The sequence below is a fragment of the Tamandua tetradactyla genome, chromosome 14, assembly GCF_023851605.1.
Source record: "Tamandua tetradactyla isolate mTamTet1 chromosome 14, mTamTet1.pri, whole genome shotgun sequence".
In the NCBI taxonomy this organism is placed as follows: Eukaryota; Metazoa; Chordata; class Mammalia; order Pilosa; family Myrmecophagidae; genus Tamandua; species Tamandua tetradactyla.
In genome coordinates this window covers 23,856,770-23,882,064 of record NC_135340.1, presented here as the reverse complement: position 1 = coordinate 23,882,064, position 25,295 = coordinate 23,856,770, and the positions used below count along the sequence as shown (strand labels likewise).

General features: G+C 35.2%; 1 protein-coding gene and 1 pseudogene across 6 annotated transcripts in view; one reads left to right on the top strand and one right to left on the bottom strand.

Moving 5' to 3' along the window:
- Window positions 1-25,295, top strand: part of G2E3 (G2/M-phase specific E3 ubiquitin protein ligase) — a 123,723-nt gene that overhangs the window by 74,716 nt on the left and 23,712 nt on the right. For all 6 annotated transcript variants that reach the window (XM_077127041.1, XM_077127039.1, XM_077127038.1 and 3 more), the window contains 4 exons: window positions 7,653-7,750; window positions 10,325-10,426; window positions 22,637-22,761; window positions 23,781-23,946. In XM_077127041.1, the coding sequence (XP_076983156.1) occupies window positions 7,653-7,750; window positions 10,325-10,426; window positions 22,637-22,761; window positions 23,781-23,946 (491 nt within the window). The remainder of the gene's footprint in view (window positions 1-7,652; window positions 7,751-10,324; window positions 10,427-22,636; window positions 22,762-23,780; window positions 23,947-25,295) is intronic.
- LOC143656471 (group XIIA secretory phospholipase A2 pseudogene) lies at window positions 2,101-2,667 on the bottom strand (annotated as a pseudogene).

The following is a 25,295-nucleotide window of genomic DNA, read 5'->3' as shown; positions in this document are numbered from 1 at the left end:
ATACTGTTTCATGCAGTATTTAGATATTCGAGCTCCTTGCATCTTACATGTATCTATATGTCTTGCGATCTTCAGAGTCTTTTCAGCTAGTGATTTTCTACTTGTTTCATTAGCATATTTGGAATATATATAAATAAAAATAGAAGACAGAAAGATTAATATTTATAATCAGTAACATTTATTCAATTCTACCTATATAACAACACTGATATACTGTCTTATTTACTACTCATTCCAGCATAGTTTGAGGTAGTAGTTATTCTCTTTTTTTTTTGGTAATATAATTTTATTGAAGTATATTCACATACCATATAATCCATCTAAAGTATACAATCAGTGGCTCACATTATCATCACATAATTGTGTATTTATCACCACAATCAATTCTTCTTTGAACATATAAAAATTGTTTCTACTTTCCTACATAATCAATGAACGCAAATCAAATGTTTTGCAAACGCTCTGTTTTCTTGAGAATGCCAGTAGCAGGGCTGTAAGAAAATTGAAGAATTAAGTACAAATTTAAAGTTACCTGATTGTATATATTTAACATTGTAGTTGATAAATATTAAATACTGATAAAAACTTACAAACTGAGCTTTTACAGAAGTTTAAAATAAAGCATCAATTAGGCATAACATTCAAATTTTAGCAAAGTTTGCTCCCTTAGCTACAAGGGCTACACTTGACCTGTTTATTAGGGAACACAGCCCTTGGCAGAATAGCTGCTACCATCTCAGTCTGGGAATTAATTATGTTCCCTGTAATGACATATATTCAAAGTTAGGAATCTGGCCCTTTATCCCAGAACATATTTTCCCTCCTGCCCCATTCTACTTGAAGTGACTTAACAAAGAGTCATCTCTCCTTGTGCTATCCTTCTCTGACTTTCCAAGCCATGTCTTAATAACTTTGGTCTTGGCCAAAGAATATATATGGCCTGTGATACTGGGCTACGGAAAATCAAACAACCAGTGGTAAGCAAACCAGAACAGGAGCATAGATGAGGGTTCTAAGGCATTGGAAAGTTTTCACCATTCATGTATATTTTCAGGGGTAGCTGAAGTTTTCTGGAATTTTCTCTTAAATGATTGTCTTTTAATATTTAATAATCTTTTAATTGTCAGATTAAATTACAGATTTACTTTTAATGGTATTTTTTGGCATCTTGCCCTGTTGTAACCATCCTTTTTTACTCCACAGTTAAAAATTAAAATAATGTCATTTGGAACAATGTTTACTAAAACCAATAATGGATATTTTAAAAATATCTCAGAATCTGTACCAAGTGGTAAGAAATAAACAACAAACATAACCATATGTAGGGCTCTGAAGTGTATTATGTAAAACAATTTTTCATTTGTCTTATTAAATCTATCTTGTATCCAGTTATGGCAACAATTACAGCAAAATATGACATATGCCATATATATGGGTTCATAAAATGGGAGTGGTTGTACTTCTGAATCTTATTCACATCATTTTCTATGCATATTACATAATACATATATGCCCTGGTTTTGCTCCTGAGAGATTACCAGCTAATGGGTTCCAAGTTTACAAGAGAAACATACGTGAAAATTTGTCTGTGTAACTAGCCCTGTCATTAATAGTAGTATGTCATATTCATAAACTAAAAGGGTTATAAAGAAAAAAGTCAGGTCCTTCCATGTATAAATGTGTGAGTATTTGAGAATTTCTAGTAAACAAATATCTAAGGGAGTATTTTCCCATATTTCTAAAGAAGGTAATGCTGATAATGTTGCGTATATATTACGGTGAACTTTTATATTTGACCTCCTGTTTTGCAATTACTAAGTTGCAGACATTGTCTTTTCAAAAAGTCTCCCTTCTTAACACACACCTCTTCGTGGGATGGGTTGAGAGAATTTGGCATAGTTGGGCAGCATCACGCGGAAAGGTATGTGGAAGGGAAGGCATTACCTCCCCACCAATCCCTCACTTTATGATTTTTTTTTATCTCGAGGATTTAAGTCAAAATATAAAGACTAGTAAGTCTTAAAATAATCCTTTCACAAAATACTGCTGCTTTTTTGTTGTAAAAATATTGGTTCTTTGTCCGAGATTGTTTTCCTGTCCTCATCTGCTGTAACCAGCCATCAGTATCTTTAGAGATTGTTTTTTACCTTCATAATGACACCAGCAAGCTGCTCTTTGGCTGTCTGGGTATAAGACTAGCAAATAAGAGTTCCACTGTTGTTTCACATGCCTGAACATACTGAGTTAGTCCTAGTGTTTTCTGCACATTTCGGCACATCTTGGAGAGGCAATACTGAAACTCCTCATCACAGTCATTCTTGCCATTGCCACAAGTCCTATAGCACCTATCATGTTAGTTGCAACATTTTGTCAGGGAGGGCATGCCAGTGTTAAGGTGAATACCAATCAGTGGGGAGCCACATCCATTTAGTGGGGATGGTTTATGATAGTAATGTGGGAAAGGCTTAGATCCGTCAATGTACTTGTACTGTCAGAACCCGTCCTCACTTCCAAGGAGGTCCTAGGCGGCTTTCAGGTAACATGTCTATCTTACGAATGCCATTCTGGATGGTCTTAAGGGTTGCTCTCCAGTCGGTGGTCTGGGCCTCCTCTTGGCAACTAAGAGCGGCCATCAAGAGGAGGAGCAGGAGAGGGAAGCACAGCCATCCTTAGGCCCCACCGGTTCCTGGAGCCATGGCGCTGGGGGCGCCTTCACGGAGCCTCCTGGGCACCCTGGGCAACAATGTGAGCTGTGGCTACAGTGCAGCCACAGCTTCCATGTTCATGCCTCCTTCCGAGCTCCACCACAGTCAATTTTAGAACGTTTTCATTACTCTAAAAAAAGAAATAATAGAAGGAAAACCCAAAACATCTCATACCCATTATCATTCCTATTTTTTGTTTTGTTTTTAACTTTTATCCACACACCATACAACCCATCCTAAGTGTACAATCAGTGGCTCTTGGTATAATCATATAGTTATGCATTTACCACTACAGTTAATATTAGAACATTCTCATTTCTTCCAAAGAAAAAAACCCCATACCCTTTATAGGCCCCCTATTATTGATATTTAGATTTAGTATAATGCCTTTGTTACAATTATGCAAGAATATTACAGTGTTACCATTAATTCTAATTAAGTTTTTAAAAATATTTTTATAATAAACAATGAACAAACATACAAACGTTCTTGACATGGTTGCAGTCAGTGACTCACAATATCATCACATAGTTGTGTATTCATCACCACAATTATTTTTTTGAACATTTGCATCTCTCCAGCAAAAGAAAGAAAAAAGAACTCGTACGTACCATACCCCTTACCACTATTGGCCACTAGTATTTCAATCTGCTCGATTTATTTTAACCTTTTTCCCCATTATTTCTTATCCATATTTTTTATTCATCTGTCCATATTGTAGATAAAAGGAGCATCAGACACAAGGTTTTCACAATCACACAGTCACACTGTGAAAGCTATATCATATACAATCATCTTTAAAAAACAATGGTTACTGGAACACAGCTCTACTGTTTCAGGTACTTCCCTCTAGCCACTCTAATACGCCATAAACTAAAAAGGGGATATGTATATAATGCATAAGAATAACTTCTAGGATAACCTCTTGACTATGTTTGAAATCTGTCAGCCACTGACATATTATTTTGTCTTATTTCTCTCTTCCACCTTTTGGTCGAGAACGTTTATTTTTTTAATTATGAAAAATAACATATATACAAAGAAGCAATAAATTTCAAAGCACACCGCAATAATTAATTGTAGAGCAGATTTCACAGTGTGATATGGGTTACAGTTCCCTAATTTTTTTTTCTTCTAGCTGCTCTAAGACATTGGAGACTAAAAGAAATATCAATATAATGAATAATTCAGCAGTGATACTCATTTGTTAAATCCTGTCTTCTCTGTTATAGTTCCACCTTCTCCTTTGATCTTTCTCCCAATCTTTATGGGTATTTGGGCTATGCCCATTCTAACTTTTTCATATTGGAAAGGGCTGTTGATAATATTGGATAGAGGTATAGGACTACTTGATGTTCTGGAAGGCTGCTGGTGCTTCTGGGTTTCAGGACTTAAGTGGCCTAGGAACTCATCTAGAGGTTGTAGGTTTCTGGAAAGTAATCATAGTGCATGGAATCTTCGTAGAATCTCAGATTAAGCCCTAGGTGTTCTTTAGGGTTGGCAGGAATGGTTTTGGTTGGGGTTTGGCATATCATATGTTATCCTCATTTTTAAGTTGAGGAAATAGAGGCATAAATTGTTATGTGACCTACCTAACCTGTCTAGGTACCATAGCTAGAGTGTGGAGATAAGTTTCTAACTCAGATCTCCCTGACTTCTGCCTTTTCATTGTGGTAAACTACATATAACATATAATTCACCATTTTAACAGTTTTAAAGTGTTCAGTTCAGTGGTATTTAGTACATTGATAAGGGCAGCTATCAACACTATCTTCTTCCAAAGCATTCTCATCACTCCAAAAGGAAACCCTATACCCATTGAGCAATCACTGCCCTTTCTCCCTCTCCCAAGACACAAATCTGTTTTCGGTTTCTGTGGATTTGCCTATTCTGGATGTTTCATTTAAATGGAATAGGTGGCCATTTGTATCTGGGTTCTTTCACTCAGCATAATGTTTTCAAGGTTCATCCATGTTGTGACATTCCTTTTTATGGCTGAATTATACTCCAGTGTGTGGATAGCTCACATTTTGTTTATCCATTCATCAGTTGGTGGATATTTGGATTTTTTATAGTTCTTGGCTATTGTCAGTACTGTTGCCATAAATATTTGCGAACACATTTTTGAACACTTGCTTTCAGTTCTTTTGGGTATACACCCAGGAGTGGAATTGTTGGGCCATATGGTAATTCTATATTTAACTTTTGAAGGCACCTCCAAACTGTTTTCCCACAGCCATCTGCATATTTTACATTCCCATTAGTAATGTATGAGGGATCCATTTTATCTACATCACTATCAACACTTATTTTTCTTTTCAATTTTAGCCATCCTCTTGAGTGTGAATTGGTAACTCATTCTGTTCCAATTTGCATTTCCCTAATAGCTAATGATGTCAAGCATCTTCTTATGTACTTTTGGCTATTTGTGTATATTCTCTGAAGAAATACCAATTAAGAGCCTTTGCCAGTTTTTTAATGGGGTTATTTATTTGTCTTTTTGTTGATGAGCTGTAAGAGTTCTTTTTATATTCTGGATACTACACCCTTAACTTACCAGATATATAACTTGCATGTATTTTCTCACATTCTGTGGATTGTCTTTTCATTCTTGCTATGCTTTCAGTGTTGTATCTATTACCAGATATATAACTTGCATGTATTTTCTCACATTCTGTGGATTGTCTTTTCATTCTTGCTATGCTTTCAGTGTTGTATCTAATAAGTCAGTGCCAAATCCAAGGTTATGAAAATTTATCCACCCTGCTCCCGTGTTTTCCTCTAAGAATTTTGTAGTCTCAGCTCTTACATTTAAAACTTTGATCCATTTTGAGTTAATATTTGCATGTGTTAAGGGTCCAACTTCATTCTTTTGTACATGAATATCTAGTTGTCCAAACATTTTTGGAGAGACTGTTCATTCCCTGTTGAATGATTTGGGCATGCTTGTCAAAAATCAATTAAAGAGATATATGGGTTTATTTTTGGACTCTCAATTCTTGCTTCCAATTGATTTGTGTTTCTCCATTTGCCAGTACCACATTTTATCTGTATTTCTTAAACAGTTTTGTTGTGATATAATCTACGTTCCATGTGATTCATCTATAATTCACCCGTTTAAAATATAGAAATCAATGTTTTTTGCTATAAGCACTGTTTTGATTACTGTAACTTTGTAATAAGTTTTGATATCGGAAAGTGTGAGTCCTTCAACTTTGCTGTTGGTTTTTCAGATTGTTTTGTCCTTTGCAAGTTCCTTGCAATTACATGTGAACTTTAGAATCAACTTTTTCATTTCTATAACAAAGGCGATTTAGATTTTAATAGAGATTGCATGGAATCTAGAGCACTTTGAAGTATTGCCATCTTAACAATAATAAGTTTTCTAATCCATGAATATGGCTGTCTTTCCATTTATTTATGTCTTTAATGTCATTTAAAAGGTTTTGTGGTTTTCATTGTACAAATCTGCACCTTCTTAAATTTATTCCTAAGTATTTTATACTTTTTGAAATTATTGTAAGTTAAACTGTTTTCTTAGTTTCATTTTCAGATTCTTCACTGCTAGTGTAAGAAATACAGTTCATTTTTGTGTGTTCATATTATACCCTGAAATTCTTAGCTCTATCATTTTTTGTGTGTATTCTGTGGTGTTTTTATATATGTGATATAGATATTTTACTTAATTTTCAATTTGGAGCCCTTTTCTTTTTTGGTAATTGTTCTGGCTAGAACTTCCAGGATGGAAGTGATGAGAGCATACATCTGTGATCTTAGGTGGGATGTGTTTAGTCTTTCACCACTGAATGTGATAGTAGCTATGGGGTTTTCATAGATGCCCTTTATCATGTTGAGGAAGTTACCTTATATTCCTAGTTTGTTGAATGTTTTAATCATAAAAGGGTTTTGGATTTTGTGAAATTCTTTTTTTGTGAAATTCTATCATCAATTGAAATGATGATATGGCATTTCTCTCTATTAATGTGGTGTATTACGCTGATTTTTGTTTTTTTAAAACACCTTGCATACCTGGGATAAATCCCACTTGGTTATCGAGTATAATCCTTTTACTATATTGCTGGATTATATTTGTTTATATTTTGTTGCAGATTTTTGCATCCATTCATAGGGATATTGCTCTGTAGTTTTCTTTGCTCATGAGATCTTTATCTGGTCTTTTTATCTTTCTGCTTGCCCCATCCTAAAGGTCAACCAGAGGTGACCTCCCAGCTTCTTCCTTCCTAGGCTTTACAGTATGTCTGCTGCTTGTCTGATCTGTTATCCCTTGTCCCTGTGTTGCTGTGGCTAATATATTTGCCTTTAAATACTTTTGACAAAAGGCAGCCTTTACTGCCCAACCGATGAGGAAATTCAGGCAAAACAAAGGCAGGGTTCTTAGCTGATTACTCAGGGAGCCGTGAGACAGAACAATCTCAGTTCTTGATTACAAAATCCATATTGCCCTATTTTGGACCAGCAAGCTTCATCAGGAATATAGGCTGCTGCCTGTATGGCTGAGTTGGGGAGAGTGGGATATGATAGGCAGACTCAAGACTCTCTTAACAATATTTAGCAGCTTTTATTAAACATTTCCTTGGTGGTTGTAAATTTGGTAAGGTTTTGGAGTTTTGAAAAAGTTAATTCTGTTTGTGTCAGCTTAGTCATTGCTTTAGTAGGAATGGAAGTTTTCTGCATTTTTCAGTGGTCACCCACAGGTTGCCACTTTTAGCTACACACTGGAATTTATCATTAAAGATAGGTGAAAAAATATAGTCACATTAATGTTTTAGAAGTATGTATTGGAAACTTGAAGTTAGTGATAGTAATAATATTGTGATTTTTCTCTCAGAAAGAATTTAACATGTCATTTGAGAGAAGCATTAGTTGTATATGTTTTTTGAAATTTATTGTTTAATGTTTTATGTGTTTACTCTTTTTCACTGTTAGTTTGTGTTTTCTGTCGAAAAAATGATGACTGCCCTAATAAGTATGGAGAAAGGAAAACTAATGAGAAGTGGAATCTCACTGTACATTACTATTGTTTGGTGAGTATAATTTACAGTTAAATTCTAGAAGTTTGGTATTCTTTTTAAGGAAAAATTAGATCCTGACACTGTGTTCCAAGAACTGGATAATTCACTTAGATTCTTTGGATCTCATTTTCCCTGTATTTAAAGAATGAGGTTTTTCAGATATCAAATTCTAAGATTCTGAAATTATTCAGTATATAAAGACCTGTTGTCATTACTTATTTGTTTTGTTTGACCCTTCAGGAACTAAGTGAAAAATAGAAAAGGTTAGATATAGAAGAAAGATTTTTATTTTTTATTATTGTTATTTTTAATCACTTTGCTTCTTTTGTTGCTAGTAATAAATCAGAAAACACTTGTTTTACGATTAAGGGAGCAGAAGAAAGTATTTTGTTTCACAGAGAACCAAGAAAGAAAAGTTCTGGAAAAAGTAATAAATATTTTTGTAAAGGAAACAGGTTAATTAAGGAGGTTATGCAGAAGAAACAGTGATATTGGACTAAGAATTAGCTTCTCATTGGTTCCCTCTTCCTCCTTACGCTCCACCAAATTCTCAACTCCCTGAGTCTGTACCAATACTACTGTAGTTTGCCAAGGTAATATTAATACCAAATACTATTTCTTAACCTCTGTATTAGTTATCTATTGCTGCTTTACAAATGATCCTAAAACTTAACAGTTTGAAACAATAAACTTTTATTATCTCACTTTCTGAGGTTCAGGAATTCAGAATTGGTTTTAGGGTTTCTCATGAGGTTGCATTCATGTCAGCCAGGGTGCAGTCACCTGAAGACTTGACTGGGCTAGAGGATCTACTTCTAAGATGGCCCACTCACATGATTTTTTTTTTTTTTTTTTTTTTGAGAGAGGGAGGAAAGGAAGGAAAGACAGAGAAGGAAGGAAAGGAGGAAGAAAGGGAAACATTTTTAAACACTTTCTTGTTTTTATTATATTTTGTTTGTTTGTTTGTTTTTTACATGGGCTGGGGCCGGGAATCGAACCGGGGTCCTCCGGCACGGCAGGCAAGCACTCTTGCCCGCTGAGCCACCGCGGCCCGCCCCCCACTCACATGATTTTTGATCGCAGTTTCCCCTAGCTGTTGGTGGGAGAGCCCAGTTCCTCACCTCATGGACTTCTATGTAGGGCTGCTCACAGCATGGCATCTGGTTTCCCCCAGAGTAACTAACCATACAGCGAGATACAAACACTGACACCAAGGTGGAACCTTATGACCTAGTCTTTAGAACCATACACTGTGATTTTTGCATTTTTAGTCTATTTGTTGGAAATATTAAATCTAGTCAAGGGGTTGCAATCAAGGGGAGGGAATTAGACTCTATGTTTTGAAGGATTATCAACAAATTAGTGGGCATACAGCATCCATATTAAAACTGTTAAAATGCTTCCTTAAGAAACCATCTAAAGCATTCCTTGGTAGTACTCTAAAACTATAGTTTTGTGCCTCAGGTACAAACCTATGGGTTCCATAGACTTATAGACTGGTCTAGGACCCTAATCAGTTTGTAACATGACTTAAGGAAACCTGAAGTTGACATTCCAAATATGCATGCAGGTTACTATGTTTTGCAATACAAAAGAAAATCTTTTACTTTTTATGAGTTATTTTTTATGTAGTAGAAACTAGAGACCTGTTTTATTAGAAGATTATTGTTTCACAACTATTTATTAGGCAATATGTATCACTTTTATGTTTCTTTAGGATATATCATGATCACTAAAATTAGACCTCTACTCCAATCACAAATTTGCTCTGTTGGATTATTATTTATTTATTCTATTTAAGTTGATATTATCAAATTTATTTTATATTCTCACTTATTTTATTAGTAAGTAATATTTTTAAAAACTACTGACCCCAGCCTCAACTTGACGATTCTGTTTCATTATGAACGGAACGTATGGAATGTTAGAGCTGAAAGTGATTTATAAGACAGTCCAGTTCACTGTTCTTATTTTTACATGTAAGGTCAGAGATAAAATTATTTGCCTGGAGCTGCAGAAGATTATGAATAACGCTTGGTTTACAAGTCAAGATTTTATATGTACAGTCCCATGCTTTTTCTTGATTTGTGCACCCTTAACATATTTAAACTATTAAGATAAAATCAGATTCCCATGAAGTGTAACATTTATGTTAAATATGATTCAGTAAGTTTCCTTGTAAATGTACCTTTTTTTGATGGAGTATCCAACTAGATTTTACCTTACTTGAAATATCAGTGATAATCTGAAATATTATTTCCATTATAACAGTATTTACAAGTGTCTTTTTTTTTTTTTTTAAGTTTAATTATAGGTGTTCTTTCTTTTTCTGTTTCTGTTTCTCTTTTTTTGGTTACTTCCTGGAATACTTTTAGAAAGCACTATGGTTGTATGAACATATACAATGCCTTCCAAAATCAAAGTATGTGAGTAACCTCTTACTTTGAGGTGCTTATTTAAGATAAAGAGGTGCTTAAAATTTGAATGGTTTTATGTCCACTTTTTTCACTGGAATATTATAGGTATTTTTTTTTATTCTACATTAGTTTCTTAGAATTTATTTTCTAATTGAGAATATATTCATAGTTGATGTCAAGTGGAATTTGGCAGAGAGGTAAAGAAGAAGAAGGAGTTTATGGTTTTCTAATAGAAGACATCAGGAAGGAAGTGAATAGAGCTTCTAAACTGGTAAGTAAATTATTTTGCTCATTATATTATATATTGTAAATATAATTATTAACCAGGAAATCTTGTTATGTTCCAATGCTTATTTTTGTCAAAAATCGTTTTAGAACATTTTTTATTTTTACAAATGGAAACAAGCTTAACTAGCCCCGGATAATACATGCAGCAGTATTGATTTTCTTTTCTTCCTTATCCATATTACAGTTTATCCATCGCTTAACTTATTCTTACCATCAGAATTATGACCATGTTTCACCTCTGCTGTTCTGCAAACCTTCATCCAGAGTCAACCCAACTATCTTTTTTTTTTTCTTCCCCTCATCTTATATCTCAAATACTGGGGAAAGAAGGATAGGTTGAGACTGCTGATTTGTGATCTCCACAACTCTTGTGGCCCTTTGATAACATTATAGGCTTGTAGTCAGTGCCCTCTCTATTCTCCAACATAGATATTCTAGACTCCAACCCCTTGCTCATTCAGTTATCATTTGTGAATCTTCTAAATGGTAACTGCTATATTAGGTGCCAGCAAAGGGCAGTAGTTGTACTCTGTATGTTACAAGAGTTTCATGAGTTAGAGAATGTGAGGTTGGGAAATTAGGGAATGCTGTTCAGAGAATGTGATACTGAAATTGATGATTTCCATTATAAAGCAGTTTTGGGTGATGAGCAGATTTAATCTTACACTAACTAGAAAGGAGATGAAGGCCATTGACAGATTGTCATTGAGGAAGTCAAACAAAGTTTGCCGTCTTTGTTGCTGAAGTTGTTTAGGATGATAACAAGAGTTAAAATACTGAGAAAGCTTAAGATACATTGTCAGAGTCTTGAGGTGGAGGAGTGACCAGGAAGTTAAAAGGTGATGGGAGGGTAGATGTCATTAGGCTCAAAGAACCAGGTTTTTAAAATAAAAAAAAATAGAGTAGTAGCCTACAAACTACAACAGATAACTAAAATAATGATCTGTTTTTTCCTTTCTGCCCCTGTCAATGACCTACTCCCACACTTTGCTGAGTCTGGAAAAATAAGCAGCTTCATTCAAGATGTTCTCCAAAGGAAGCATGTTAGTGGCCTTTATTTCTGTTGTGGCATTGAAGCTGAGGCATTATTTTTGAAGATACTGAAATGTAGGGGAGGTGACAGTGAAATGGAGGCTCTAGGACACAAGGGAAAACCTTGGAAAAAAGGTTAGCGGTAGCATGAATCTAATGACCATGTTAAGATATTAGCATCAGAATTCCTTAACCTCCAAATGATAGTGAGCATTTGATGAAAGTTGGCCTCTAAAGGTCCCCTTGAGGTTTGAAACTATTTTTCTTAGATCTGCATTGTGAACCTTTAGAAATATCTTGAATACTGAATATAATCTGTGACCTTAAACTAGAATTCTTTTTGTCACTTCACTTTGAGAGCCCAGGTGGCCAGCTATTCCTCCATGACCTTGTGGTTCTTGAGGAGTCAGCAGTAAGACTGAATCCCTGCATCTTGACTACAGTAATGGCCATCTCAAAGTTTCCAAGACGTTTTAAATACTGTTCAACATTTTACTTAGAATTAATTCGTAAGTCATTCTGCTGTTTATAACAACTGTTATATTTCAGTTTGTTTGCTAGGGCTGTCGTACATTACCACAAATTGGATGGCTTAAAACAACAGAATTTGTTCTCTCTCAATTCTGGATTCCAAAAGTCTAAAATCAATCTGTTGATAGGGTTGTTTCCTTCTAGAGGCTGTAAGGGAATCCATTCCATATCTCTTCTAGCTTATCGTGGGCACTGGCAACCTTTGAAATTCCTGGCTTATGACAGCATGAGTCTAATCTCTGCTTCAGTCTTAATGTGGTCATCTTCCCTGAGTCTCGGTATCTCAGATTTCTCTTTCCTTTCTCTTATAAGAACACCCTAAATCCAGGATATTTTTTTAAGATCCTTAAATACATCTGCAAAGAGCCTGTTTCCAAATAAGGTCACATTCACAGGTACTGCTGGGCATCACTTATGTAACCCACCACAGTATCTATTACCTTTTCATTTGATTTGGAGAGAACAGTCTTAGTTATTTTTTTAACAAATTAAAAAATAAATTAGATTTTAAGTATTGTTTTCCAGTTGTTCCCCTTGAATACTTCCTATTTGATTCATGTGCTTATGTGCATTTGATTTTTTTTTTTTTTTTTTTTGCCATGGGGAAGCTCCAGAAATTGAACCCAGGTCTCTAGCATGGCAGGCGAAAATTCTGCCACTGGGCCACCGTTGCATTGCTCTGTGTATTTGATTTTATAAACTTCCAAGTCCTCATTTTCTTTTCTTTAAACTTCAAACTTACAGGAGAGTTACAGAAATATTATAAACTACACAGAGAACTCCAGCATATTCCTGCACTCCCTGAGACACCCAGATCCAGCAATTTTAACATTATGCCACATTTTCCATATTTTTCAACCAACTTTCCTCCCTTCCTTTTCTATATATTATGCTCCTCAAATATTTAATTCTTAATACTTCCATATATATTTCCTAAGAACAAGAATATTCACTTGGCAATCACATTAAGTGCAGTTTATCAACTTCAAGAAATTTAACATTGATATAAAGCTTATAGTCTATATTCCAACTTTTTCATATGTCCCAGTAGTGTCCTTTTGAGTCTCTTCTATGTTATTAGATCGAGTCCAGGATCATAGTCCATGGTCATATCTTACATTAAATTTGCATTGTCTCTAGTTCTCTCTTTTTTTCAATTGTGGAAACATGTATACAATATAAACTTGTCCATTTTACCTACTCCCAAGTATACCATTCAATAGGATTAATCATATTCAAGATGTTGTGGTACTTTACCATTATCCATTACTAAAACTTTCATATCATCCTCAACAGAAACCCTATACCCATTATGGAATTTATTCCTTATTCCCCCTCCTTGCTGCCCTTCCTAATCTTGCTGCCCTTCCTAATCTTCCTAAAAGACAATCTACTTTTTGTCTCTATGAGTTTGCATATTCTTTCCTATTTTCTTTGTGATTACTGTAAATTTAAAAATTGTTCCATCTATAACAGTCTTGTTTGGTTTAATACCAACTTTATTTTAGTATTATATACAAACTGTGTTACTATACCCCTCTGTCTCCCTACCTTTTATGTAGTTCTTGTCACAAATAACCTTTATATATTAGTCTAAAACCATTGGTTTATCGTAGCATTTTGTGCATTTGCCTTTTAGAACCTGTAGGAATTAAAAGTGGAGTCACAGATCAAAAATAAAATAGTACTGATGTTTATATTTATCCTTATTGTACCTTTAACCAGAGATCCTTATTTCTTCATGCTGCTTTGATCTATTATCTAGTATCCTTTTTCTTTCCGACCTGTAGAACTCCCTTTAGCATTTCTTGCAGGACTAATATGGTGGTGATGAACTCCCTCAGCTTTTGTTTGTCTGAGAGTGTCTTCATCTCTCCCTCATTTTTTTTTTTATTAATTAAAAAAAAACTTATACAACATTTAGAAATCATTCCATTCTACATATGCAGTCAGTAATTCTTAATATCATCACATAGATGTGTGATCATCATTTCTTAGTACATTTGCATCAATTTAGGAAAAGAACTAGCAAAAGAACACAAAAAGATATAGCATGATAATATAGAGAAAAAAATAAAAAAAATAATAACAATAAAAAAAGGAAAAAACAAAAAACACAAACAAACCAAAAAAAACTATAGCTCAGATGCAGCTTCATTCAGTGTTATAACATAATTACATTACAATTAGATAGTATTGTGCTGTCCATTTTTGAGTTTTTGTATCTAGTTCTGTTGCACAGTCTGTAACCCTTCATCTCCAATTACCCATTGTCTTACCCTGTTTCTAACTCCTGATAGTCTCTGTTACCAATGACATATTCCAAGTTTATTCTCTAATGTCGGTTCACATCAGTGGGACCATACAGTATTTGTCCTTTAGTTTTTGGCTAGTCGCACTCAGCATAATGTTCTCTAGGTCCATCCATGTTATTACATGCATCATAAGTTTATTCTGTCTTAAAGCTGCATAATATTCCATCGTATGTATATACCACAGTTTGTTTAGCCACTCGTCTGTTGATGGACATTTTGGCTGTTTCCATCTCTTTGCAATTGTAAATAACGCTGCTATAAACATTGGTGTGCAAATGTCCGCTTGTGCCTTTGCGCTTAAGTCCTCTGAGTAGATACCCAGCAATGGTATTGCTGGGTCGTATGGCAATTCTATATTCAGCTTTTTGAGGAACCGCCAAACTGCCTTCTAGAGTGGTTGCACCCTTTGACATTCCCACCAACAGTGGATAAGTGTGCCTCTTTCTCCGCATCCTCTCCAGCACTTGTCATTTTTTGTTTTGTTGATAATGGCCATTCTGGTGGGTGTGAGATGATATCTCATTGTGGTTTTGATTTGCATTTCTCTAATGGCCAGGGACATTGAGCATCTCTTCATGTGTCTTTTGGCTATTTGTATTTCCTCTTCTGAGAGGTGTCTGTTCAAGTCTTTTTTCCATTTTGTAATTGGGTTGGCTGTCTTTTTTGTTGTTGAGTTGAACAATCTCTTTATAAATTCTGGATACTAGACCTTTATCTGATACGTCATTTCCAAATATTGTCTCCCATTGTGTAGGCTGTCTTTCTACTTTCTTGATGAAGTTCTTTGATGCACAAAAGTGTTTAATTTTGAGGAGCTCCCATTTATTTATTTCTTTCTTCAGTGCTCTTGCTTTAGGTTTAAGGTCCATAAAACCGCCTCTAATTGTAAGTTTCATAAGATATCTCCCTACATTTTCCTCTAACTGTTTTATGGTCTTAGACCTAATGTTTAGATCTTTGATCCATTTTGAGTTAACTTTTGTATAGGGTGTGAGATACGGGTCCTCTTTCATTCTTTTGCATATGGATATCCAGTTCTCTAGGCACCATTTATTGAAGAGACTGTTCTGTCCTAGGTGTTGGCTTGACTGCCTTCTCAAAGATCAAATGTCCATAGATGAGAGGGTCTATAACTGAGCACTCTATTTGATTCCATTGGTCGATATATCTATCTTTATGCCAATACCATGCTGTTTTGACCACTGTGGCTTCATAATATGCCTTAAAGTCCGGCAGTGTGAGACCTCCAGCTTTGTTTTTTTTCCTCAAGATACTTTTAGCAATTCGGGGCACCCTGCCCTTCCAGATAAATTTGCTTATTGGTTTTTCTATTTCTGAAAAATAAGTTGTTGGGATTTTGATTGGTATTGCATTGAATCTGTAAATCAATTTAGGTAGAATTGACATCTTAACTATATTTAGTCTTCCAATCCATGAACACGGTATGCCCTTCCATCTATTTAGGTCTTCTGTGATTTCTTTTAACAGTTTTTTGTAGTTTTCTTTGTATGGGTTTTTTGTCTCTTTAGTTAAATTTATTCCTAGGTATTTTATTCTTTTAGTTGCAATTGTAAATGGAATTCATTTCTTGATTTCCCCCTCAGCTTGTTCATTGCTAGTGTATAGAAATGCTACAGATTTTTGAATGTTGATCTTGTAACCGGCTACTTTGCTGTACTCATTTATTAGCTCTAGTAGTTTTGTTGTGGATTTTTCCGGGTTTTCAATGTATAGTATCATATCGTCTGCAAACAGTGATAGTTTTACTTCTTCCTTTCCAATTTTGATGCCTTGTATTTCTTTTTCTTGTCTAATTGCTCTGGCTAGAACCTCCAACACGATGTTGAATAATAGTGGTGATAATGGACATCCTTGTCTTGTTCCTGATCTTAGAGGGAAAGTTTTCAATTTTTCCCCATTGAGGATGACATTAACTGTGGGTTTTTCATATATTCCCTCTATCATTTTAAGGAAGTTCCCTTGTATTCCTGTCTTTTGAAGTGTTTTCAACAAGAAAGGATGTTGAATCTTGTCAAATGCCTTCTCTGCATCAATTGAGATGATCATGTGATTTTTCTGCTTTGATTGTTGATATGGTGTATTACATTAATTGATTTTCTTATGTTGAACCATCCTTGCATAGCTGGGATGAATCCTACTTGGTCATGATGTATATACTTCTTTTAATGTGTTGCTGGATTCGATTTGCTAGAATTTTGTTGAGGATTTTTGCATCTATATTCATTAGAGAGATTGGTCTGTAGTTTTCTTTTTTTGTAATATCTTTGCCTGGTTTTGGTATGAGGGTGATGTTGGCTTCATAGAATGAATTAGGTAGCTTTCCCTCCAGTTCGATTTTTTTGAAGAGTTTGAGCAGAGTTGGTACTAATTCTTTCTGGAATGTTTGGTAGAATTCACATGTGAAGCCGTCTGGTTCTGGACTTTTCTTTTTGGGAAGCTTTTGAATGACTAATTCAATTTCTTTACTTGTGATTGGTTTGTTGAGGTCATCTATTTCTTCTTGAGTCAAAGTTGGTTATTCATGTCTTTCCAGGAACCCGTCCATTTCATCTAAATTGTTGTATTTATTAGCGTAAAGTTGTTCATAGTATCCTGTTAGTACCTCCTTTATTTTTGCAAGGTCAGTGGTTATGTCTCCTCTTCCATTTCTGATTTTATTTATTTGCGTCCTCTCTCTTCTTCTTTTTGTCAATCTTGATAAGGACCCATCAATCTTATTGATTTTCTCATAGAACCAACTTCTGGTCTTATTGATTTTCTCTATTGTTTTCATGTTTTCAATTTCATTTATTTCTACTCTAATCTTTGTTATTTCTTTCCTTTTGCTTGCTTTCGGGTTAGTTTGCTGTTCTTTCTCCAGTTCTTCCAAGTGGACAGTTAATTCCTGAATTTTTGCCTTTTCTTCTTTTCTGATATAGGCATTTAGGGCAATAAATTTCCCTCTTAGCACTGCCTTTGCTGTGTCCCATAGGTTTTGATATGTTGTGTTTTCGTTTTCATTCGCCTCGAGATATTTATTAATTTCTCTTGTAATTTCTTCCTTCACCCACTCGTTGTTTAAGAGTGTGTTGTTGAGCCTCCACGTATTTGTGAATTTTCTGGCACTCCGTCTATTATTCATTTCCAACTTCATTCCTTTATGATCTGAGAAAGTGTTGTGTATGATTTCAATCTTTTTAAATTTGTTAAGACTTGGTTTTTGACCCAGCATATGGTCTATCTTTGAGAATGATCCATGAGCACTTGAGAAAAAGGTTTATCCTGCTGTTGTGGGGTGTAATGCCCTATAAATGTCTGTTAAGTCAAGCTCATTTATAGTAATATTCAAATTCTCTATTTCTTTACTGATCCTCTGTCTAGATGTTCTGTCCATTGATGAGAGTGGCGAATTGAAGTCTCCAACTATTATGGTAGATGTGTCAATTTCCCTTTTCAGTGATTGCAGTGTATTCCTCACGTATTTTGGGGCATTCTGGTTCGGTGCATAAATATTTATGATTGTTATGTCTTCTTGTTTAATTGTTCCTTTTATTAGTAGATAGTGTCCTTCTTTGTCTCTTTTAACTGTTTTACATTTGAAGTCTAATTTGTTGGATATTAGTATAGCTACTCCTGCTCTTTTCTGGTTGTTATTTGCATGAAATATCTTTTCCCAACCTTTCACTTTCAACCTATGTTTATCTTTGGGTCTAAGATGTGTTTCCTATAGACAGCATATAGAAGGATCCTGTTTTTTAATCCATTCTGCCAGTCTATGTCTTTTGATTGGGGAATTCAGTCCATTAACATTTAGTGTTATTACTGTTTGGATAATATTTTCCTCTACCATTTTGCCTTTTGTATTATATATATCATATCTGACTTTCCTTCTTTCTACACTCTTCTCCATACCTCTCTTTTCTGTCTTTTTGTATCTGACTCTAGTGCTCCCTTTAGTATTTCTTGCAGAGCTGGTCTCTTGGTCACAAATTCTCTCAGTGACTTTTTATCTGAAAATGTTTTGATTTCTCCCTCATTATTGAAGGACGATTTTGCTGGATATAAAAGTCTTGGTTGGCAGTTTTTCTCCTTTAGTAATTTAAATATATCATCCCACTGTCTTCTAGCTTCCATGGTTTCTGCTGATAAATCTACACATAGTCTGATTGGGTTTCCCTTGTATGTGATGGATTGTTTTTCTCTTGCTGCTTTCAAGATCCTCTCTTTCTCTTTGACCTCTGACATTCTAACTAGTAATTGTCTTGGAGAACGCCTATTTGGGTCTATTCTCTTTGGGGTGCACTGCACTTCTTGGATCTGTAATTTTAGGTCTTTCATAAGAGTTGGGAAATTTTCAGTGATAATTTCTTCCATTAGTTTTTCTCCTCCTTTTCCCTTCTCTTCTCCTTCTGGGACACCCACAACACGTATATTTGTGCGCTTCATATTACCATTCAATTCCATGATACCCTGCTCAAATTGTTCCATTCTTTTCCCTATAGCTTCTGTTTCTTTTTGGAATTCAGATGTTCCATCCTCCAGTTCACTAATTCTAGCCTCTGTCTCTTTAAATCTACCATTGTAGGTTTCCATTGTTGTTTCCATCTTTTCTACTTTGTCCTTCAATCCCATAAGTTCTGTGATTTGTTTTTTCAGACTTTCCATTTTTTCTTTTTGTTGATCCCATGCCTTCTTCATGTCCTCCCTCAATTTATTGATTTCGTTTTTGAAGAGGTTTTCCATTTCTGTTCGTATATTCAGAATTAGTTGTCTCAGCTCCTGTATCTCATTTGAGCTATTGGTTTGTTCCTTTGACTGGGGCCATATCTTCAATTTTCCTGGTGTGATCCGTTATTTTTTGCTGGTGTCTGGGCATTTAATCAGATTTCCCTGGGTGTGGGACCCAGCAGGATGAAAGGCTTTCCTGTGAAGTCTCTGGGCTCTGTTTTTCTTATCCTGCCCAGTATGTGGTGCTCTTCTGTCTGCGGGTCCTACCAGAAAAAGATGCTGTGGCTCCTTTAACTTTGGAAGACTCTTGCTGTGGAGAAGGGTCGCCAGCCGACGCGGCTTGGGGGAGTGCCGATCCAAATCTCCCAGCCTGCCCGGAAAGCCGTGCATGGCGTGGGGGGGGCGCTGGCTACCGTGGCTTGGGGGAGTGCCGATCCAAAACTCCCAGCCAGCCCGGGAAGGAGGGAGGGAGGGGCTCCGACCGCCAGCCGCCACGGCCTGGGGAAGCGCGCACCTGTTGGGGACCTCACCGCAGTGAATTCTCTTAGCCGGTTCAGCCGTTCCAGAATGGGGTACGCTGTTTTTCTGTTCTGTGTCGTGGCTTTGGGAGCTGTTCTGTACTGTTTCTATTTCTTTAGTAGCTGTTCTGGAGGAGGAACTAAGACCCGCGCGTCTTACTAAGCCGCCATCTTCTCCGGAAGTCACTCTCCTTCGTTTTTGAGACAGTCTTGGTGGACGTAGAATTCTTTTTTCTTTTTTTAATGTATTTATTTTTGTATACATAATGTATGCACATAATTCCAAATTTATAAAGTACAAAAGAATATATAGTAAAAAGTCACTTTGTATTACCACTTCTTCACTGTCCCCTAGCCATCCAAACTTATCCTTAAAGTCAGTCTTGATTATGTTTTTTAGGTATCCTTCCAGAGATATTTTATGCCTGTGCAAACAGACATGCGTGTGTATCAGTTTTATTTATCCTCTGTATTCAAAATGTGGCATATATATAGTGTTCTATGTCTTGCTTTTTTTCCACTTAATATATTTTGAAGTGGACATAGAATTCTTAACTGGCAATTTAAATATGTCATCCCACTGCCTGTTTTACCTCTGTGGTTTTCTGTGCAAAATTGGCATTTAAAATCTTATTGAAGCTGCCTTGCGTGTGATATGCACTTCTCTTGGGGCTTTCAGAATTCTCTCTTTACAGTTGACAGTCTGATTATAATATATTTAGGTTTATCCTGTTTTGAATTCATTATGTATCTTGGATGTGTACATTTCATGTTTTTCATTAAATTTGGGAAGTTTAGCCCTTTTAGCAGATTTATCATTTGCAAATATTCCCACTCATTCTGTAGGCAGTCTTTTCATTTTCCTGATACGACCCTTTGACTCATAAAAGTAATTAATTTTGATGAGGTCCAGTGTGTCTATTTTTTTTTTTCATTTCTTGTGCTTTTGGTATCGTAGCTAAGAAACTGTTGCTGAATCCCAGGTCATAAAGATAGACACCTGTTTTCTTCTAAGAGTTGTATCATTTTAACACCTATATTGAGGACAGTATCAGTTAATTTTTGTACATCATTGAGATACTGGTTCAAATTCATTCTTTCACATATGAAGATAGGGTTGTCTCAGCACCATTTGTTGAAAAGACTCTTCTCCTATTGGGTGGTCTCAGTGCCCTTTGTGAAATCAGTTGACCTTAAAAGTAAGGATTTGTTTCTGGATTTCAATTCTCTAACTTCAATTCCCTAATTTCAATTCCCTATATGTTTATCCATATGCCAGTACCACAACATCACATCTACTGTCTCTTTACATGTCTTATAAGTAATAATAAAAAAAAAAAATTGGGGAAGTTTTCGGTTATTACTTCTTTGAATATTCTCTGCTCCCCTTCTCCCCCTTGTTTTTCCTTCTGGGATTCCCACATAAATATTTTGGTATGCTTAATGGTGTCACACTGCTTCCTCAGGCTCTGTTCACTTTTCTTCTTTCTGTTTCTCACACTGAATGATTTCAGTTGTCCTGTCTTCAAGTTCATTGATTCTTTTTTCTGCCAGCTCCAATCAAAGGAATTTTTTATTTCTGTTACTGTGGTCTTCAGCTCTGTTTGGTTCCATTGCATCATTTCAGCCTCTTTCTCGATAATCTCTTTGTGTTCACCTATCCTTTTTCTAATGTACTTTAGTTCTTGGTCCATGTTTTCCTTTATCTTGTTGAGCATATTTAGGACCATTCTTAATAGTCTTTGGTGTGTCCCAGATCTGGTCCTTTTCATTGGTGGATTCTAATCTGTAATCTTCTCCTTTGCCTGGCCGTCACTTCCTATTTATTGGTATGTTTTGTAATCTTTTGTTGAAACCTGAACATTTTGATATTTTAATGTGTTATTGCCCAAATTTTGACTCAGGCATTTATTCCTTATCTTTGTTAAACAGCTGGTGTTAATGATAGAGAATTCCCTGAATGCTAAGTGCTTAAAAGAAAAGAAAACAACTTACCTCCTTTTGCTGATTGGTCTGTGAGAGCGCTCTCTTTCAGAACTTAGACGTACTTTGAATTTGAAGAATAATTCAAGGCAAAAGTGTAGGGTCCTCCTTGGATCTTTCTGCACATGAGTCTTTTCCTGGCATTAATATGAGGCCCTAGCAATTCTTCTCTCATTTACACAGATCCGAATGTCTTCTCCTCCCCAGGAAACAGTGTTTGGCTCGTGGTCCTGGGCACATGTTGTCCACAGCCAGTAAACCTTTACTCTGTCCATTACGAGCTGCCCCTACACACAGGACAACATCTGGAACAACAAACCTGCAGTGAGTTTTCTGGCTCAATTTTTAGGCTGCCACAAGACAGATTGGCCACAAACATACATGCTCCTACTGTGTGCACAAAGGTTATTCTGTACTGTTTGGTACCAGAACCAGTGATCTGTATTGGGAATGCATTCCAGCTCCATTCCAAGCTGGTGAGAGTATGGGGGTGGGTTCAGCAAGGGCTTCAGGATATCTTACTGGTGTAAAGTTGCCTTTTCTTTGTTTGTACTTGCTCTGGTACTGTAAACATTTAAATATTTTCTGTAGCTTTGCGAAAAATGTTTCTGCTAGTTATTGCTGGTTGTTCACAGCTTCTGCGGGGGAACAGATCCCTGGAATATCTCACTCTACCATCTTGATAAGGGTGGGGTCCCACATTTCATTTTAATCAGAAAATATGTAGTCATAATTTTTGTCTCCAGAACATTTCTTTGCATTGAGATTTGAATAAGACTTTCATGTATAGCAATTATGTTTATAAACCTTTCTTTTCAAATATTTTAGCTGGCTGGAAGGGAAGGGAAAAGAGCTTCTGTCCCATCCATGTAATTAGATTAGAGATGTCTCCTTTATTAGAAATCATTATAGGCGTGAATCTTTGGTGTCTTTAGATTGTGTATACAAAATGTTTTTCAAAAAATTTCTTCAATATAACATCATCATAGATTTTTCAGATCCCCCAAAAGAATATGATTTATACCTTAGTCATTTTATACTATTCAAGTTTTGTATTATAGCTCCTATTTTTTTATTTTCTTCTAGAAGTGCTGTATTTGCAGGAAAACTGGTGCTTCAATTGGATGTGTTGCACCCCGATGTAAGCGAAGTTATCATTTCCCATGTGGCCTTCAGAGAGAATGTATTTTCCAGTTTACTGGCAATTTTGCGTGAGTTATTTTACACCTAAATATGAAAGATGAATGTTAAAGAAGAATGGAAAATGGATATCCCAATGATGTATTCCCTTGTGAAATTTCTTTTCATATCTGCTCTAAATTTATACAGATCCACTCTATACATACATAAATATATATGGGTGCATACATATATAGACAGATACATATAAATAGTCTCCTTCCTTTATTTAGGCATTTCTGCCTGCAAAATCTTGATAATTTCCGTGTCCGGAATGGGCCTAATGATTCATATTCACCTGCAGCTTTCAGCTCTATGATATAACATGGGTCTGTTAGTTTTTTTGTGTTCAATGAAAATTTTCGCCTTACATGATCTAGGTTTTTATATCAGTCTTTAGAATTAATCATCCACTTTTCTTTCACATGGTCATGCTACCAGGTAAATTGAAAAGCATGTGAATTTAGTTGCATCCAAAAAGTTAAAAAGTTAATGTTATGCCCCAGGAATGCCTCTGAAAATATTGTTTCCTGAGTCCAACCTTAAACATCAAAGTTTTAAGAATTTTGGCATTTGAGTATCATATGTGGTCTTTTAGTCTTTATGTTCTTGACCTCTGTAATAACTGTTACCATGAAGTAAAACTGCATTTCAGAAAATACAAATGGAAATGTGTTTAATTTGTGAGCAATAGGTTATTATTATTTGCATTCTGCTTGTTACATGGTTAAAATATTTATTTTTAAGTGTTTTTAAGTTCCTACCTTCTTTACTTTTCAACAGTGTTGACTACAATGGTATATACACTCCATGGCTAAGAATATTACATTGGTTTCTCAATATAATACTAGTTACTGAAGTAAATCTCAGCATTAGAAAAGTTCACATTTTTAAAGCTCAGTTCTTCTTGATCATAGATTGTGAAGCTTTAGCCTATTGTAGATTATGACAGATGTGAATGAATTTTCTCTTATATATGTGAATTACATTTCTTCTGCCTAGTTGTACTTTGTAATTCATTAGATGCTTTTTAAATAATATGTATTTTTAGGTCATTTTGTTGGAACCATCGACCTGCTCAAATAATTACATCTAATAATTATAGAGACTCCTTACCATGTACCATTTGCTTGGAATTTATTGAGCCTATTCCAACTTACAGTATATTAAGAAGTCCTTGTTGTAAGAATGCGTGGTTTCATAGAGACTGTTTACAGGTAAGATGTTTTAGAAACTCTCTCTGATTTAAAATTTGTTGCTGCATATTTAATTAAAACCTGATTTCTGTATTTTCATTCTTACAAGTGTACAGTTAGCATTATAATAATGCTTTAGAAACAGCCTTTTAATGTGTATTTATACTTATAAAATTCTGTGGTTTTTACTTGAATATTTTGTTTAGATTTCAAAATGAATAAAACATTTAATCCCTTTAATTTCTGAGTTCTAATTGTGTATTTAATATGGAAAACTAGGACGCATGAAATGATTATTTAATTATAAGCTAAGATATTTAAATGTTAAAAGAGACCAAGTGTCATTTTTCCTACTGTGAACATGTCATATGTCTTGACTGAGGACTGATTACTATCTAATGAATTTAAATTATTGGTTCTTTGAGAGTTACTTTGTATACTAAACCTGCTGACTAGTTTTCAAATAAACAGAATGTACCAAAGTACACATGACATTAAACATAATTTAATATTTCATTGACTCAGGAAATACTTGGAAATTGTGAAAAGATTCCTGTTATTAGTAACATCAAGTATGTAGTTTATATATGTGAAAGTACGGCTAACCGACAGCTATAATTAATATAGTGCCAGATAACAAAAAATTTACTTAAGTTCAATACTTTTTTTTTTTTTTTTGGGGGGTGCGTGGTCTAGGAATCGAACCCGAGTCTCCCACATGGAAGACGAGCATTCTAACCACTAAACTACCCGTGCACCCAGTTCAATACTGTTTTTAAAAGTTTGGCTTTTATTATTGTTTAGAAATTTTATTACTTATTACAAATTGTCCACAAAAGCATTTCTAAAAGGTACATGATGTTGTAAATCCTCTGTCAAGAAAGTCTGAAAACTATTAACTGTAATCAAAGTAGAAACCTTGATTGATTATATTCTTTTTTTTGTATAGGTCTTGAACTTTAATATTTAAGATCATTCAGTTAAAAGTGACAGGATCAATATAGATGAATATTAGAAATTCACTATGTGTCTGCAAAGATTTCACTATGTGTCTGCAGTTGCTCAAAGATCTCTTAGATTCAGAGAGTTCAGTGATTGTTGATTCCCTCCTGTATGCATTGTAGGCATGTCACTTAGTAGTTGCTTGAGCTTGGATCCCCTTTTTATTCATTCAACTCTTTCTTCATCATCCACAAATTATTATTCCCTAAGCCTATCAGGTCAGCATAATATACTTTTGTGTTTCTATCTTTGTTGCATAACATAAAATATTTGTTGAATGAACAGAGTGCTGCTAGTTTTTTACGAGGGCCTCGCTACTCTTTCTAGTAGGCTTATAGATTTGTTTTACCTCCTAAGTACCCTCTGCC